General features: G+C 42.4%; 1 protein-coding gene across 9 annotated transcripts in view; it reads left to right on the top strand.

Moving 5' to 3' along the window:
• Cfap54 (cilia and flagella associated protein 54) overlaps window positions 1-18,163 on the top strand; it is a 307,879-nt gene that overhangs the window by 140,426 nt on the left and 149,290 nt on the right. For all 9 annotated transcript variants that reach the window (NM_001347060.2, XM_011243636.3, XM_011243638.2 and 6 more), the window contains 7 exons: window positions 43-195; window positions 2,727-2,921; window positions 4,773-4,860; window positions 5,129-5,338; window positions 7,915-7,981; window positions 10,325-10,507; window positions 15,223-15,309. In NM_001347060.2, coding sequence (NP_001333989.1) covers window positions 43-195; window positions 2,727-2,921; window positions 4,773-4,860; window positions 5,129-5,338; window positions 7,915-7,981; window positions 10,325-10,507; window positions 15,223-15,309 — 983 coding nt within the window. The remainder of the gene's footprint in view (window positions 1-42; window positions 196-2,726; window positions 2,922-4,772; window positions 4,861-5,128; window positions 5,339-7,914; window positions 7,982-10,324; window positions 10,508-15,222; window positions 15,310-18,163) is intronic.

Below are 18,163 nucleotides of genomic sequence, written 5' to 3'. Positions count from 1 at the left end.
GGTATTGCTCTCATCCCTTGGCAATGTTCTCCTCTATTTCAGAGCAGAGACTAGCCAAACAGCTTGTCTCTGTGCCCCTGGATGTGAATGACACTTTGAGATGCTTCAGAGAGACCCTGGAAAAGTCCAAATATCATAACAGATCAGTCCGACACAGCAGAAAGCTGCTTTCTTTATTTCTTGCACAGACACAAGGTAAAGGTTCGTTTTCTGTCCCTTGATCTGTACTTACGTTGGGTATCATCCCGCTGAGTGTTCCACACTCATAATCCTCTTTTCCCAGCATGCTTTCCCTTGGCAGCCATTTTCATCCCCCCTCCCTCGCCGCTCCCCCCCCCCCCCAGATTCCTGACTGCTTTTAAACTTTCTGCTCACTTAGTCAACTTCCTGGAGTAGAGTGCACATAAAGGAAAAGAGTGTCCATTAAAGCTTTGATTCCATGCCTCGGAGTTCTTGGAGCTTTCTTTGCAGGTGTGGAGCTATGATTATTTTCATTCAGGAGATGATTGAATCATACCAAGTTAAGAAGAGCTAGATTGAGAATTTTGGCTTCTTTTAAAAGACACAGAAATGGGAGTATGTTTTCATTTTAATCCCAAGTGTGGGATATGGTGCTACTTCGCATCAACTGACTATGATTTGCCTCATGCTCTAGCAGAGGCATGATCTTGCCAGTTGCAAATAGTTTCTGTGATTGTACGACATTTGGAGTTCTGGGGCTCTTCAGAGGGTTTATAAATCCTAAGGTCCCAAGAGGCAGGGTGGGGTTGTTGTTGGTTTGTAGGTTGGTTGTGGTTTGTTAAGTAGTTGTTCACAAAGAGGAGGAAATTAGATATCTTGACAGTGAAGATCAAACTTGCCCCAAGGAACTTGATGCACCTAACCAGCAGGAAGTAGTCTGACAATAATTGCCCCCCTTTCCCTCTGTCTACCTTCCTCTCCTAACCAATGTTAAGAGGTTGCAAGTGGAGAAAGGTGGAAGAGAGAAGAACCTGCAAAGTAGTAAAAGATGATTACACAGAGCCTTTTACCAGATGCCAGTTGTCAGTCTCAAAGAAATAGATACCCTTTAGAATAAGCATCCACAAAATGTCTCATACAGGGACTGAGGAGGAAGTAAAAAAGAATGTTGGAATGTATACAGCATGAAGGCAGGAGGGAGGCTTTGGAGGGGAGAAAGGGGGTCAGCAAATGGAACAAGGGAGGTCAGGTGACTAAGGACAAGTGGGTGTTGGGGAGATAGCCCAGCAGGTAAAATGTTTGTCATACAAGCTCGAGGAGTGAACCCATGTCAAACTGAGCATGCTGCTAACACCAAAGTTGAGCAAGTGGCTCCTGGTGCTCAGTGGCCAGCCAGCCTAGCTCAACTGGTTTGCTAAATTAGTTCTCCACATTCACAACCTCCAATTGCTAAGTATTTTATGGATGCATAAACATGAGTTACAAAATCAAGGACAACTCATTACAACTGTTCTTCCAGCTCATCCGGCAGCTCACTGGATGCCGAGACATTCTTTTATTTATTTAAAAACATTTTTTATTAGATATTTTCTTCATTTACATTTCAAATGCTATCCCCTTTCCTAGTTTCCTCTCAGAAAGTCCCCTATACCCTCCCCCACCCTGCTCTCCAACCAACCCACTCCTGCTTCATGGCCCTGGCATTCCCATGTACTGGGGCATATAATCTTCACAAGAGCAAGGGCCTCTCTTCCCATTGATGGCCGACTAGGCCATCCTCTGCTACATATGCAACTAGAGACACAAGCTCTGTGTATGTGTGTGTGTGTGTGTGTGTGTGTGTGTGTGTGTGTGTACTGGTTAGTTAATATTGTTGTTTCTCCTATAGGGTTGTAGACCCCTTTAGCTCCTTGGGTACTTTCTCTAGCTCCTTCATTGGGGGCCCTATGTTCCATCCAATAGATGACTGTGAGCATCCACTTCTGTATTTGCCAGGCACTGGCATAGCCTCACAAGAAAGAGCTATATCAGGGTCCTGTCAGCAATAGTGTCTGGGTTTGGTGATTGTTTATGGGATCCTTCCTTTAGTCTCAGCTTCGAACTTTGTCTCTGTAACTCTTTCCATGGGTGTTTTGCTCCCTATTCTAAGAAGGAATGACATTCTTAGTAGCTCATGCCTAGTGCTCAGGCTGTTGACATCAGTGTCCATCATAGCATCTCCCTAGGCTCCTTTTCGCTGCTTTCCTGGCCCGTTTTCTCCTGTGTTCTCTGATCTTCTAACAAGATGGAATTTCTCCATTCTTTTCTTCCTGTTTCACGTCAGAGCTCCATATATGTTGCTTCTCTCCAAGAGGTTTCTGTCCCAGAGATGAACTGGAAACTTAACTATGGGAAACTATGTTTTTACAAAGGCAGACTCAAACTTTCCCCAGCTTGCAGAAGAAAGCAGAATAATAGCTCAGCCTTAGCCTTGCCAGCCACCCCTCTATAGTGCTGTAGTCTCTCTGTCTGCCCTGTAGTGCCTTAGCCTGCCTGGCAGCCCCTCTGTAGTGCTTTTCTTGAAACATAAAGGTACAGAGCCCGTCCACTGGAACAGCTGCAAATTTCAGACTTCATGCTGGACCCCCAGGGCTAAGAAAACTGCATCTGGCTGCCCTTAGAAATGTCCATCTGGAACACCCATCCTTCCCTGACATTTCCTCTACCTTCCTATCTTCCCTTTCTTCCCCCTTTAACCTTTTCCTTTTTTCCCCCCATACCTTTAGATGAAAGAGGAGGGATGGACAACTCAAAATTTACTCCAGGGAAGGTGGAGTTTTGCCTGGGAACGGAAGAGATGCACATGCCAACACCCCCCGACCTTTCTCAAGAAAACTTCCGAGTTTTTAGCTCCGTGGAGAAAAGCAAACTTCCCTCCTCACAGCTGGGGCTGGTCATTTCTTCCTACTACCAAACTATTGGTGAGGCTAATCCCTTTACAAGTTGTCAGTATGATTGTCAATATTAATGTGAGATTGCATCTGGTCCTGAAATGTTACCTTTAAGAGTAGGATGAGGGCTGTAGAGACGAGATGGTCCAGTCAGTAAGAGTGCTTGTTGCGCAAGGGCAGAGACCTTTGTTCAATTCCCCATCTAAAGGTGGGACCAACTCCACAGTTATCTTCTGCCCTTAACATGGATTCTGTGTCATGGGATGTGCTTACCTGCAAGCACCTCCCTCTCTTTCTCTGCCTCTCCCTCTCCATCTCCCTCCCTCTCTCCCCCCGTCTCTCACATGTACAAATACACAAACACTAATAATAAATGAATTAAAAAAATTAATAATGATGAAAGAACTCAAATGCACCCCAGCCATTTAGGCTATGCTGGAACATTCTAGAGACAGAAGCTGCCCCCCAGCCTCCTGCTATGACCCACCTGGCTATATTATTCTTGGCCACTGCAAGGTCCTAGGCCACCCCTCAGGCCCTGTTCTTGTTTTGCTGGAACTGAGAGGTTCCTCTGAGGATGATGGCGGGGCCAAGTACTCCCGCTTTGTTCCAGACAATCTCACTCTTCACATCTTTCTCTCAGATGTAGCTTTTCTACAAATCCAGTAGTGCATCGTTCCCCATATTGTATGACACTTTCTCTAGTGACACCTCTCCCCACTGCATAATTCTCCAAGTACTTGTTAAAGTAAAACCGGCAATTCATATGTAGTATGTGATTTCTGAAAGTTCATTACTGAGCTGTAAAGATAAAATAAGGGTGAACACAGAGCAACTCTGTAGCTAGAGCCCATGGTCTAATATATAAATGTGAGAGTACATGTGCTCCCATCCTGTTCGAGGAGTCTCCATGACGACTGGAGTAGATTGACACAGGTGTGCTATATCAGCAAATTAAGTTCTATCAGCACTGTGAGTTTGGCTCTCAACAAAGCCAAGCACCACAATGGCTATATTTTTTTTGGAAAATTCAGGGCAGTTAGAAATCAAACAAGAATACTTTAAAAAGAAACCCTTATAAAACAAAGTTAGATAGTGGACTTCATGAACAGGGACCTCACTCTCTGGTCACTGTGGGACAAGTTTCGGCAAGACACCCTGCATCCCCGGTTGTTATTGGCCATGTTCCTGTGGATGCCTCTTTGTGACAGAGCAGGGAACCCCTGTCTGAGGTCTCAGAAATGCCCTCTAGGATCTATTGCTGCAACCATTGGAAAGTACTGGCACATCTGTTGCTTTCTTCTGGCTAGACAACCCTAATTATTTATGCATTTATTAGAAAGCTGATACAATACTCTCTCTACTACCCCGCCCCTAACCCCATTTAGGTAAAAGGAAAAATCTGATCTATTAGGATCTTCTCAGACCTCCTTGGACCTTTCTGTTCATTACAGTGTAATCTCCATCTCTCCAAGTGGCGCTCGGGGGCCTCTAGAATTTAGGCTCTACTTTCTCTTGAGGCTCCCAGTCTACCCTCTTTAGGAAACCAAATTCCAGCTTCATTCTTACATCTCTGGCCTTTTCCCCAACCCCCATAAGTCTCATTAACCACCTTTGCCTGCCTGGCTTCACTCTGTAATTCCAGGGGCATTAGACTCCATCTCAAATCCCTCAGTGTTCAAACAGAGTCCCGTTTGCTCTCTCTCTCTGGGTATATATAGCATGTGGCATTTGAAAACACTATTAGCTTGCGGGTTTTATTTTTCCCCACTGCAATCTCCACAGTTAAGAAATAATGCAGTTAAAGAATATTCTTGCAAACATAAAGGGAATATTTTCCTTCCAACTGACATTTGTTCTTTTACTTGATTAAAAATACAGATGTTCTCCAAACCAGCAATCAAAGGAGCCTTAAAGTTCAGTCCCTGCATTCTCTTGGAAGCCTCCTCCTCTTTGCAGATAAGAAAAGGTATTACCCCAGAAGTTTGTAAAGGCACACACTTTTGTTTGTTCAATTAAAAAAAAAATCAGGAAAAACCTTTTCTCTCATAATGTGAGTCCTACCATAGCACGGGCGTTGCTCTACTTCATCTATCACGTGACCTGAAACAGGCCGTCCCAAGGAGCAATCACCCGTAGTTTTATCCTCTGACATTTGCTTCTCAATTTTCCTCCCAGAAGGCTGGTTTGACTCGTGGCCCCAGGGGATGTCCCGCTCACTGTTCTCTCTGTCTTAGGGCTGCTTTTAAATGCTGGAGCCAAGCTCTTGATGATATCTTCAGAAAACCAGATGTGCTACACAACTGGAAAGAATTTGGCACCTCCCTCCCTGGTGCCCCCAGCAGCTCCTCACCTCCTGGTTTCAAAGACTACAGTGAAGAATTTCTATCGAAATTTGGCATCTGGGGGTGTTTGCAAGCGGCGATGATCACAGCGAAGATAGCGCAGTGAGTGTGAGCGAGGGGCGAGCCTCACCCCAGCCCCTGGCCACCTTTGCTTCCTCCCAGGTTATATCCACCTTTAGGCCGATGCAATCTCATCTTGTGATATTTTTATTTATAACTCTCCTCCTGTGACACTTCTCTGGACCCAGGAGATGAGTCCTTCCTAGGCACAGACCTTGATTTATTGAAGCTTCCCAGGTGCAAGTATGGTGTTAACTTTCACTAGTACTTGAGTAACGGAGCAATGGTCCCTGGCATTATTGCTATGGGGGACATCTGTCACAATCACAGTGTTAGAGACCTGATGCCGAAGAGTGACACAGGGCTGATGCCTTCCCGAGCCCTCCCCCATGGCTTGTAGTGTGGCGGTCACTTTCGTCTGCTCCTCACATGTCTTTATCTCTAGATCTGTCCATATTTTAAATCTCTTCTTCTTACAAAACCCACAAATCATGTGGGACAAGGGCTCATCCCTGACCTGTTAAATCATTTCCATTTGAGTGCCTCCCAAGTGTGCTGTGTTCTAAGGTCACCGGGAGTCATAACACAGCGAGTTTCCCCACCTATGACACAGTAGCATTTGTTCCCTGCTGCTGTTGTAACAAAACACATTTCTGTAGCTCCCTGGTGCTAAGGATTAACATGCCAGGTGAGCACTGATCACTGAGCTACAAACCCATCCTAAGCTCACATTTATTGTCTTACACTTAGGAAGTTCTGAAATCCTAAAGTCAAGGCATTGAGGGGTAGCCACTCCTCTGAAAACTCCGGGGCAGAGTCCGTTCTCTGGGTCTTTCCCACTTTAGGATCCTTTTACATCCTGTGGTTTACAGACCTATCTTAAGCTTTACAATCAACAGTATACTACTAATGTCTTGCTCTTTTCCACCCTTTGCTCCAGCCCTCTCTGACCTTAAGGTCCATCCTCATATGTCCTTCTGCTCCTCAGTCCTTCTGGTCCTTCTATTACAAGTACCATCCTGTTTACACTGGACCTGTTAAGACAATTGCAGATATTTACCCCACCTCAAGGTCTTTAATACAACTGCATCTACATACCCTCTTTTGCCATAAATAGTAATATTTTCCCAAGTTGTCGGTCAGGGTTATGGTACACATGTCTCTCTGGCCATGGTACAGCCTTCTACATGTTTATCACAATGCTTTGTGCACCGTTAACAACTCACACAACTGTAGGAAATTCCAAAAGTCCGGGGTAGGAGAGGTATCGTTTCTGCAGTCACTTCTTTCGTCTACCTACAGGGTGTGATGAAGAAAACTCTACACTGTATTCTGAGCTATGTAGCATATTGAATGGCAAAACATCTTCTGGCTTTCACAAAGTTGCTACTTTTGGAAGTAGAGAAAGTAATAAATTTCCCTAACAGTATTAAATATTACCATCTATCAATTTTGACTTTATATCACTGGGAAGGAGCGGGTCCTTAGACTGAAAGCCAAACAGATACATACACACGTTCAAACACACATGCACGTGAACACAGAGAGCTGACCTGTGACTTGGTAGAGTTCAGTGTGAGACCTACAAATCAAGAATGGAGGATTGGCACCCAGGAAGGAACAGTCATTGCTGAGGACACCCTCAGCTTGGATTCTCGAAAATTATCTCCCAGTGATTCCAAGCAAGAAAGCTGTTCCCAGCTGCAAGCGGGACTTCCAGGGAAGACATGAGTCCACAGGGACTTTACTGTTCTCATACTCTCAGGGCAGAGGACACTCGTGAGTGCAGAGTCCCACCTCTCACACCCACACAGAAGAACTCACGAGAGCCGAGAGAGCTGCCTGGTTTTATTTATCTAAGTAAGATTTAAGAGAAGATAATTTGGTTTATAGCTGCAAAGGCAGGTTGCAAGAGTCACATAAAGGAAATGCAAACTGGTCCAAGGGACCTAACAGGAGACAATCGTAGTGAAAAGATGTGACTTTCATTTTGGTTGGAAAGGCTTAATGTTATCAGCAGCCACATGCCATATGGCCACAGCCTTTGGGGACAACTATTCAACGACATCCATGGGAAACCTTCTCATTCCTCTGTTTTATTCTTGGTTCCCCCCCCCAAATCTGTACTTGTAGGTATTTGCCTAGTAGAATTAACAAGATACACTTACAAAGTTTAACTTACAACATTTACCTTAGCCTTTGAAGAAAAAAATCTTCTGAGACCGAGTTTTTTCTTTTTTTTAATGTATGCTATGTCTGCACAATTAATCACTATAGTTGTTTAAATAATCATAGAGTTTATTAAATCCACAAATAGAAAAGTGGCTTATGTAATATATTCATATATAGAGTATCTGTGTTATAATTTTAATCTTAATATGAACAAGCCTTTGTCTCTTTGTGTGCAACTATAAGAGAAAAAGTCTAGAAGAAAATCAAAGCATTGCCAGTGGTAGGATTTGGGGTAAGTTTTCATTTTCTTCTAGACTTTTTCTTAAGTTTTATTGCATACATTTCTCCACCCCCACCCACTAATGTTTTCTGTGTCCCAGACATAGCTCCAAATATAGAGACTTTGGAATGTTGTCTACTAATTGTTTTTTCTTACTATTGTTTAGGTTTATTAAGACTGCGAATGTTAAGAAAAGAATCAACTGTTGTATATTGTCTGCATTGCTTTTTCAGGTAATGGTTTTGGTTTTTTGTGTTTTTTTTGTTTTTGTATTTTGTTGTTGTTGTTGTTTTGGAGTGATGTTAGTAAACAAATGTGGTTCATCCAGTGCCTAAAACTTGCAGGTAGAGAGGAGGAGTTAGCATGAGCTCTGCTGGACTCTTTCCTGTGTGGGTTGCCGCCCTCCTCATTAGCATAGAACAGTCCCTTCTCAGTCCCTTTCCTCCTCTGAGGGGTAGACTTTTTCACATAGGGAAACTGAGTTTCCTATGCTCAGTAGGAGCTCTATTAGTTACCAGCATAGAGCCAGTCTGTTTGACTCCACTCCGTTGCCAGGGTTACCTCATCTCTATAAATAAAGTTGTGCTGGGCCTCCTGAGAGAGCGTCATAAAGTGAAGGCCAGAGATAAACTGGTTTAAGGCCATAGGAGTGTTGGTGTTTCTCAAGCTTTCTCGACGAAGAAGAAAGGAGTTTTTATCTGAATCACAACATCAGAGAGTCAGGATGTAACCAGGGGGGCCTTTGCCAAGGGTCCTGTTTGCTTTGATGCACCGACAGATGCCCTTGCTGTGTGTGTTGTAGTTGGCTGATGGCTTCTAAAATCTGGATAGATAAATTCTCTGAGAAAGGCCTTCTTCAAATTTAAGAGCAGACTTTACAGGTTTTTTGTTTTTTTTGTTTTTTGTTTTTTTAACGTTCCAGTATGTGTGTTTGCAAGGGGAGCGTGAGGTGCGAAGTGTAAAGGGAGCTGTAGCCTGGCTCTGTTCCCCGTGCCACACCTTAGCTTGCTGTTCAGCCCCTCATTTATACTGTTGATGTTCTACAAAGTGTACGATTAAAAAGGGTTAGCTTCTTGTTTAATGTAATATTAAATATCACTGTATTAGTAACGCTGTACCTAAAATGAACATGAGCCTATGAGAATCATCTTAGAAGCTGGTTAATTTTTTTAATTAAAATTTTAAAATGAAAATAAAATGATATTATTTTCCTTCATCCCTTTCTTAATTCCATCCTCTCCTAAATTACACCCCCACACACACATACTATATATATCCTACTAAATCCCTCTACTCTTATTTGTATGTATGTCGTTTCAAGACTGACCTCTTAGTATTGGATAACAAATTAAGGAACTCTTCCTTGGGAAGACTGTTTCTCCCACTCTCAGGATTCCTCACTTACCTGTCATTCTTTGTCTATGGGTGGGAGCCTGTGGGATTTCTCCTGGGTATGAGTAGAACACAGTTGGGAATTATGCTGACTCAGTAAAGTGACAGTGGCAGGTGCTGCCCTAAGGTCCACGACTCACCAGCATTGGGGATTTGACCGGGTTTCCTGTCTCAGGCATGATTTAGATTTCCCTCTTGTTGAGCAGGCCTTAAGTCCAACGGAGCTGTTGGTTACTGCTGAGCTACGAATGCCACCATTCCACCCTTGAGTATATTGTGCCACGTTGATCATTGTTGTAGCTTGTGAATGTCATAACTAGGCAGGAATCTTAGTTGTTTTACTCCCTTGCAAGCTTGATATCACCTTCCAGCACGATTGCAGCTAGTTCTCAGGGAGAAAGAGAAGTCTGTTCATTTTAAAAGTGGTTTTACAAAGCAAATTAGAGACATTCAAATTCCCAACAACCTTATTCATCCTTGAAAATTGGATACCTTATACTGTTAGTAATAATCAAATTGGAAAATTTTCTTGATAATATGTATTAAATGACTTCATAATGTTTTGTCTTCAACTAATGGTTAAGCATTAAAATAATCAAAGAAATACTTCCAAATATAAAATTTGGTTTTATCAATATATCTTCTTACCTAACATGTTGCAATGAGTTACATAAGAGACACTGGTTTAGAATCTCCTCTGACTCGTTTAGACTTCAATTACCATCTTTCCTCTGGTCACCAGAGTGTTTTGAGTTAAATAGACATGGCTTGGAATCTTTTTATTCCATCATTAACGTGTAAACTCATATAGATTAATTGTTTAATCCTTCATTTGTGAAATAACAAACCTTTGTTCTAAGAGTATGTTAGGAGAGGATTAAATGAGATGTTATTCACACAGAATTTACCAGCAGCATACAGCACAGGCCTCACCAAATGATAATACAATGATATCTGGTTTGAAAACAGTGAGTTACTGTTATAGTGAAACTTATAAAGCCCACCTGGAGTGACAACAGCATCAGGAACCTATGATGATGATAATATGAATAAGCACCGTTTACTGTGGTGTGCCCCACCCAGAGCTGACACAGTGCCCTTCAGGAAGTGGTAGCCGTGCCTGTCTTTGCTTGCTCGTTGGCACAGGTGAGATACTGTATGTGGCTCTTTGTTTCATTTCTCAGAGTCTGCTCCGTACTACACTCCCACATCCCAAAGCCGAACGTAACTATGCTCAGTACGAAATCACCCAGCTCCTCCCTGGCATCGAGCTCTTCTCGGACAAATTCAGGGCCGACATCTGCAGTGTTATCGCAAGCCTGTATTACGTCATCCGAGAGCTGCACTATGCTAAGTACAACCTCATAGTAAGTTATGTGTAAGACCAACAGCTCCTAATTACCTATGGGTAGTGATGGGATAATGTTTTTTATTATAAATTTTTCATGATGTCTTCTGATCATATTTTTCTGTTTTCATGGATTTTTTTTAAAAAATGACTCGGTGCATTTCATTAGGGTTGCTTAGCAACAGGAGCAGTGGGGAGAGGTTATTTACAGCACCCTGTAGAACCTTAGCAGTGTCTACACCACTGAAGAAAATGTCCCTACCCAACTCCAACCATCATTTGATCCTTAGAGCTTGTGAAACTCTCCTGTCCTACCTACCCCTAACTGCCTGTGTATCTTCAGGGAGAAGTGGGGTCTCATGGCTCTCTTCCCTCACCATGATGAAATGTTCCTGGGTTCAGTCACTTGCAGGTTTTGTACAAGTAATCACAGCTGCTGTGTATCAGGGGTGCCATGGCCACCCCATGCCCAGACAGCATTCTATAACACTCTCCCCTGTCCTCTAAGGCTTACATTTTTTTCACTACCTCTCCTTCGTAGTGCTCTCTGAACTCTACAGCCAATATAGATGTCCCATCTATACCTAAGCATTAAACTGTCATTTATTCTCAAGAGTTTGACCAGTTATGTCTCTGCCCCCTGCAAAACGAAGATTCTCTGAGCAAAGTTGACAGCAGCACTCATGTAGAGGATAAATGTAGTTATTTAGAACGCAACTAGGTAGGTGCAGTGTGTTCATTTAGCAAAACAACAGTAGCTTCCCCTCTCAGGCCTATGACTCTGTCACCACAGGCTTTTTACTGGGTTTTGGGTACTGGATGTGAATTCCTTCTGGTATAACAAGTCTCAGTTCTGATGAGAAAATGGTTGGTGACCCCTGTAACAGAGTTGCCATGATCATATCACCAGAGACCCAGTTTATGGCAGATCAGTAGTTTAGCATGCAGTCTGAGCCCCAGCCACTGGCCTAGCAGCCTCTGGTACTTTAAGGGCTAACCAGCAAGGAGGAGCCTTCCAGTTTCCTTCCAGCTTGGTTTGTCTATGCGCTATGACCGTAACATAAGGTATCTTAATCAAGAGGGCCTCACCATCTAGTTGGTGAGCACCCCACTGCAGTGGCAACTGCTTGTTTTGTTTTGGGAGACCCTTAGGGTGCAGTCTGTAGACTTGCAGGGAGCTAGCCTTCCCTCAGCATCAGGCTTTCCATTGAGAACCTATGACTTCTGGGACAGAAGTCTTTATTTGCCCACGATTATTATTATTCTTTGCAATTAGTTTACCAAGTGTCCTGTTTTTTTTATGGATTTTTCACACAATCGGTTTTATTTGGGCTTCCTCCTCACATCCCCAGTGTCCCCGTTCTCCTTCCTGCTTTAACCCTCTGCACCCTGCACCTCCCCACTGAGGCTTTCATACACGCGTGTTCTGCTACTCCCCCCACTTACACAGCCTCTTCGCTTCCTGCGAGACATTTCCTAACTTAGCTTCTACTTTGCACACTTTGCTAATGTGCATGTGGCTACAACTTGTAAAATCATACTTCGGATTCTTACCTATATTTCTAAGACTGTATTTCCACAGTCTCTGCCGGTCCTCTTTGTGTCGTGTGTCTGTTTGATTTTTGTGTTCTTTTGTGCTCTCCGACTTCATTCTTCTTTCACTGTACCATGGCCTATGTATTCTCTGTCATAGATTCATCCAAGAACAACAAATGATAACTGTGAGATAAAAGGCAAGCATGTCTCAATGTCTCTAGAACCCCCAATGTCCAAAAATAGCTCATTTCCCCCCCTTTGGGTGGAAGAAATCAAAGTATATATCACAAACTTGAAGTTAGTCAACTTAAGAATAAATTAATATGCTTTAGACACTGGCCAGGTTTTATTTTCTCTCTTCCATCTCTTCTTTATTGTATGCATTTCTGTCCATTTTAAAAAAAATATCTACTCCCCTCTCACATTGCTTCTTTTTCTTTTTTTCTGGTTGTTCATACAGCTTTCATATCTACTTTCATACCTATGTTTATATGTCTGTCTATCTATCTATCTATCTATCTATCTATCTATCTATCTATCTATCTATCTATCTATCTATCTGTCTATTTCTATATGTAGATATAGATTGATATAGAATTCAACTCTCTTCTTATATTACAAATACTTATTGTCATGGATATAAATTGTTGAATTATAAAACCCTGTGAAGAAGTGGAGAGGGTTCTAAGTGCTTTCAACACTGGGAAGATTTGGCAAGAACTTGTTTATTTAAGAAAAAAAAAACCCAAACAATGATACTCTGTTTCCTGTAGTGCAGTTCACATCTGGATTGGGATATGCTTCCATCCCCTGGGGAGCCCCCAGCTGCCTCCCCATGTTCATATACAACAGATATCACGGTGCTAGAAAAGAAATGAGACTTTTTCCCTCTACAGCTTCAGAAATTGAGAATTTTTTTTCTGAATAATTGAGCAATAGGCAGCAATAAAATAGTGTGTTTTTATTTCTCATTAAAGAAAAGAAACTAAATCTCAGAGGTAATTGCTCTTGGTGTTTTGTGCTGCATTAATTGTAGAAAAAGGTTTTGTTTCACATTTGCAGTGCATAATTGTCGAAAAGTGTATTATGTTCAAAGTCATTTAAAACTAATTCTAATCTTTTACAAAAGTGATTACTGGTTGTAGCTTCCAACTGACCCACCATTAGATGTCCCCCAACCAGACAGAAGCAGTAAGCAATTTCTGTTCTGTGTTACATTGTCCGTGAGAAAAAGCCTCTTGGCAAATGAGACTTCTGTAAAATTCAGACTCTGCTCTGAGACAGTAATTTGACTCATTCAGGTCTGCTGGTTTAGGTCTATAATCCCAGATTCTCACGAGCCTGAGATTATAGGGCCACAAGTTCAAGGCCTGTCTCAGATTCTAGGCAACTAAAACACTAGCTTGGCCAGCTTATTAAGAAACATCTCAAAATAAAAAATAAAAGTCAAAGATGTCAGGAGACATAGTACAATGGTAGAGTTCTTTCTAAATGAGCAAGGCCCTTGGCTCACCCCTCTGTCTAGAGAAGGTAAAATAAGTATGGAATCCCACCTTTTGCTTGCCAGGTGCAGCTGCAGGAAGGAAGCTCCTGGTCTGAGTTGAGATCAGGAGCTGTTCCAATATCCAGGCCAAACCATCCCCTGCTCCGATGGCTCAGCTGAAATACTGGTCTGCAGTCTGTGGCCATTCACATAGCCACAAGGCTGCAAGCATAACTGGGCTGTGGGTTTAACTTTAAGACAATGAAATACTAAGTGAAGAGAGAGTTCGGCTTTAGCCAGTTGACTCTGTGCTCTGTAGAGGCTGGGACCAGGCAGAGTTTTTGTTCTCACTCAACAGTGAGACGAGGCACATTACACTTTGGCCACGGAAAGGTACTGACTGAAGACATTGTAGATAACACTTCGTAGATAAGTAAGAGCTACCGAGGGGGCATGCGCGTAGATCCTTTGCCTTAAGTTCTACATTTTTTAATAGCATGTTTTCTAGCCCTCACACATTTACATTGCTATTACTTTTAAAAGAAGAGAATTAATTGTACTTGAGATCTTGCCCCCCCCCCCCCGTTTGGGGTCACAAATGACTTGGTTTTGGAACTCTCTGGTAGCATCTTCAAGGTCTAGTAAAATTAGGAAGCATATGCTGATAATTGTCATCTTGATGGGGTTGGGACCCACCATGGAAACAAGCCTCTAGGCATATATGTGAGAGACTTTCTAGATGAGGTTAACCAAAATAGAGATACTCTCCTTAAATTTGGGCAGTGACATTCCACAGACTGGGGTCCTGAACTAAATGAAAAGGAGAAAGTGGAGTGGGTTTGGCCTAATACTGTTTGTATTCTAATGTTAACTTGGGTCCCCCAAAACAGAGACCCTGGCCCCAGTTAATTCTGATTTGTAAAGAAAGATACCTGTAGCCAATAGCTGGAGAGAAAAGGCATAGGTAGGGTTTAGGTGTCCTGGGTTTGGGACCACGAGGAAGGAGGAGGAGGAAAGGAAAGGGCCACCATGCCTTAGAAGAGTGTGCAGGAGGAGTCAGGAGCCACCATGGTGGAGAGAAGCAAGGAGAGCGCCCTGGGCTCTGTGCCAAGAGAACCCAGAGGGCTGACTCATTAGAGTTAAGAACAGCCAAGATGGAACATAGGAGTTAGTAATTAGTAACTCAGAGTTATGGATGGGAAAGTGGATTCTAACAGCATGGGTAGTAGGCAATCACCCAGCTATTGAGCATATCAAAATATTAAGGCTGTGCGTGTGTTTCATCTAGAACATAAATGGTCAAAAGCAGGAAAGAACCCCATGTTGGGATTTATTAAAATACTCATACTACAAGAAAGCAGACTAAGCGTCACCATTTATCTCTCTGCCTCCTGACTGAGGCTGCAGTGTGGACCAGCTGCCTCATGCTCCTGCAGCCACGCCCCTCCGCACCAGGATGGCCTGGACCCCCCAGACTAGAGCTGTGGTAAACCTTTCCTTCCCTCAGTTACTCATGACACGTGTTTTACTGCACAATAAGAAAGTTAACTAATGTAGCTAGGCAGACCATTTCACTTGTGCAAAACAGTTTATTTCGCTCATTTGGAAATTGTGATATTTGTGTAACACATTCTATAGTTAATGTTTGGCAAAATTGGATTGCTGGTCCATTAAGTTGATAAGTTATATCTTAAAGAATGTTTTTCTCCTGGTAGGTTCTGCCTCTTCTTGCACTGTACCAATATTTTGTGTCTGTCATTTGCCAAGACATAGTCAGAAATCTAGAAGCAAGAATTCTCAAGGTATGTATATGACAGATTTTTAATACTTTTGACATGCTTTATCTTTTAAGAGTACTGTTTTGCCTTCATTTGATTCTAATACTTATTAATAAGCTGTTAAGAACATGGTATCATATTGATGTAAAAATAATGTACTGGGAAGATGGCTCAGGAGCTAAAAGTACTTACCACTCTTCCAGAGAACCCAAGTTCAGTTCCCAGGACCCACTTTGGGCAGCTCACAACCACCTGTAGTTCTAGTTTCAGAGGCTCAACAATGTCCTCTCCTGGCTTTCATGGGCACAATATACACATATTTTTGTTGCTACTCCATAACGGTAGCTTTGCTACCATTATGAATCATGATGTAAACATCTGGACTTGCTGATGGTCTTAAGCAATCCCTTTGAAAGTGTTGTTCCACCCACAAGGGGTGTCACAACCCACAGGTTGAGAATCTCTGTTTGAGACAATGCTGTGCTTGGGCCATGGTAAAATAAGGAACATTTCCACTTGGGAACAAGATTTACCCAGCATGATTTCTGAGTTCGAGGCCAGCCTGGTCTACAGAGTGAGTTTCATTACAGCCAGGGCTACACAGAGAAACCCTGTCTCGAAAAACTAAAAAAAAAAAAAAAAAAAAAAAAAAAAAAGAAAAAGAAAAGAAAAAGAAAAAAGATTTACCTAGCACAAGACAACCTGGAAGTTCCTATTGAGAGACTGGCTTCCTGCTGTTGAACAGTGTTTTGACTTCTGAAACTATTCATAAGAGCATCTGTGTATGTCATGGAATAAGCAATGTTTCTTTGTTCTGATAATTGATTTAACGAGAGCAGACAGCCACTTCTGTAAGCCAGTCTGCTTCAGAGATTCATGTACTCTTGGCCTGACCTCTGTATAGAATGGGAACCCTAAGGATCTCAGGGGTGCTTGCCTTCTTCCCTAGTTGCCCATGCTGGGTGTTTGCCCCTTGGTTTAGTTTATTTCTGTACATGGACCATTTCAATCATTTCAATGCCCTGCAATTTTGTCCTAGTCTGTACCTTCTGAGTGCTAATGTGGAATTAAACCCTAGCTGTGCCCCGCCCCACACTTACACATAAGCACAGATCATATTAACCGAGGTCTTTCCCCTGCTATAGTTTTCTTTAATAAACACTGTGGAAAGTGGAGAAATTTAAGGAAGAAAAACAGTTAAAATAAAATATTTAGCATTATTGAGCTTAAATTATGTCTTGACCATCATTTTACACGTTCCACTCATGCTGTGACACAATCAGCTTTATCCCACCTAATATTTCACAAAGAGATTATTTAAAAAGAGCTGAGTTAGGGGCCGGAGAGTTGGCTCAGTGGTTAAGATCTCTGATTGCTCGTCTAGAGTACCTGGGTCAGTAACTCCAGTTCCAGGGGATCTGGTGTTCTTCTCTTCTAGCTGGCTCAGGCACCAGGCATGCATGTAGTACACACACACACACACACACACACACACACACACACACACACACACACACTCACACTCACACACACACACACTCACACACACTCACACACATTCACATTCACACATATTCACATTCACACAGGTACATATTTATACACATTCACACTCAAACACACTCACACACTCACACATATTCACATATAATAATGAAATGAACCTTTAAGAAAGCAGATCTATACTTTTGCAATTTTCACCTTTGATGTAAACACTCCCAGTACAGTTATCCTCAAGCTTCCCACAAAGCATCACTAGAGAGGCAGACGGGACAAGAGATGCACACCAGCTCTTGTGGTTGGTAAAGATCAGGTTCTAGAACAGCACTGCAGGACCTGACCTCGGTTCACCTCCATACAGTGCTCTGGGGCAATGCTCCAGCATACCACTTTCCTTCTCCTTTGGAGACTCTCTACTTTTCTCCCTCAAATCCCTCCTGTTTTTCAGCGAGTAGAAATTGGACTTCCCTGTCACCTGCATCTCCTTCTAGAACTTTTGGCCCTTGGTGAATAGTCCATTGCTTTCTATTTCTAAACAGAGAAATCTTTAAGGACTTCATAAATATTCACGTGGACGCTGAAAGTATCTGGTTTTCCACCTGTGAATTACTGACTCATGGATTATCTTGCTTTTGCACTTTAATAGCACTTAAAACCAAACAAAAAAACCAACCAACCAACCAACCAACAAACTCAACCTCCCTCTCTCTCCAAGACTGCAGTATTCTTGAGGCTAGGATCTGTATCTTACTCAGTTTTTAAAATTTCCTGAGTTGTATTGGGTAATAGGGCCACATATTTGGTGTTCATTAGTTGATTTTTAGATTGAACTTGGTAGGTATTTGTTGAGTGCAACTGTCTATGTGTGTGTTCACTGCCACTCACATTAAAATAATTGACAAATATTCATTTCAAAGTAAGATTTGGGGCTGGTTGAGATGACTCCTCTGGATAAAGGCACTCGCCAACAAGCCTGACAAGAATGTGTGCCCTGGAACCCACATAGTAGAGAAACTGACTCCCACAACTTGTCCTGGCTTTCATACATGTTCAGTGGTAGCCCCCTAATAAATAAACAACATTTTGAAAAGAATTACTGAATGCCTCTTATTTAAAATCAGCATGTTAGAAACTTGAGTCCAAGACGTGTAACTCACACAGTTTTTGATCATAAGGACATGAAAACTGGGCAGAGGGATGGGGTAGACCATAAGCTGCTAACATATGTACCTGCCACTTGACTATTTGTAGGTGAATGTGATGAGACTTACTCCCAAAGTTTGAAGAAGAAACAAATGCCTCTGGTCCAAAAATTTTCCCTAAATAGGCAGAATTTAGGCTTGAAAACAAGACAGCTTAGTCAGTGGCAAAGAGAGCG

The sequence above is a fragment of the Mus musculus genome, chromosome 10 (assembly GCF_000001635.26).
Source record: "Mus musculus strain C57BL/6J chromosome 10, GRCm38.p6 C57BL/6J".
Lineage (NCBI taxonomy): Eukaryota > Metazoa > Chordata > Mammalia > Rodentia > Muridae > Mus > Mus musculus.
This window is presented reverse-complemented; position numbering and strand designations above follow the sequence as displayed.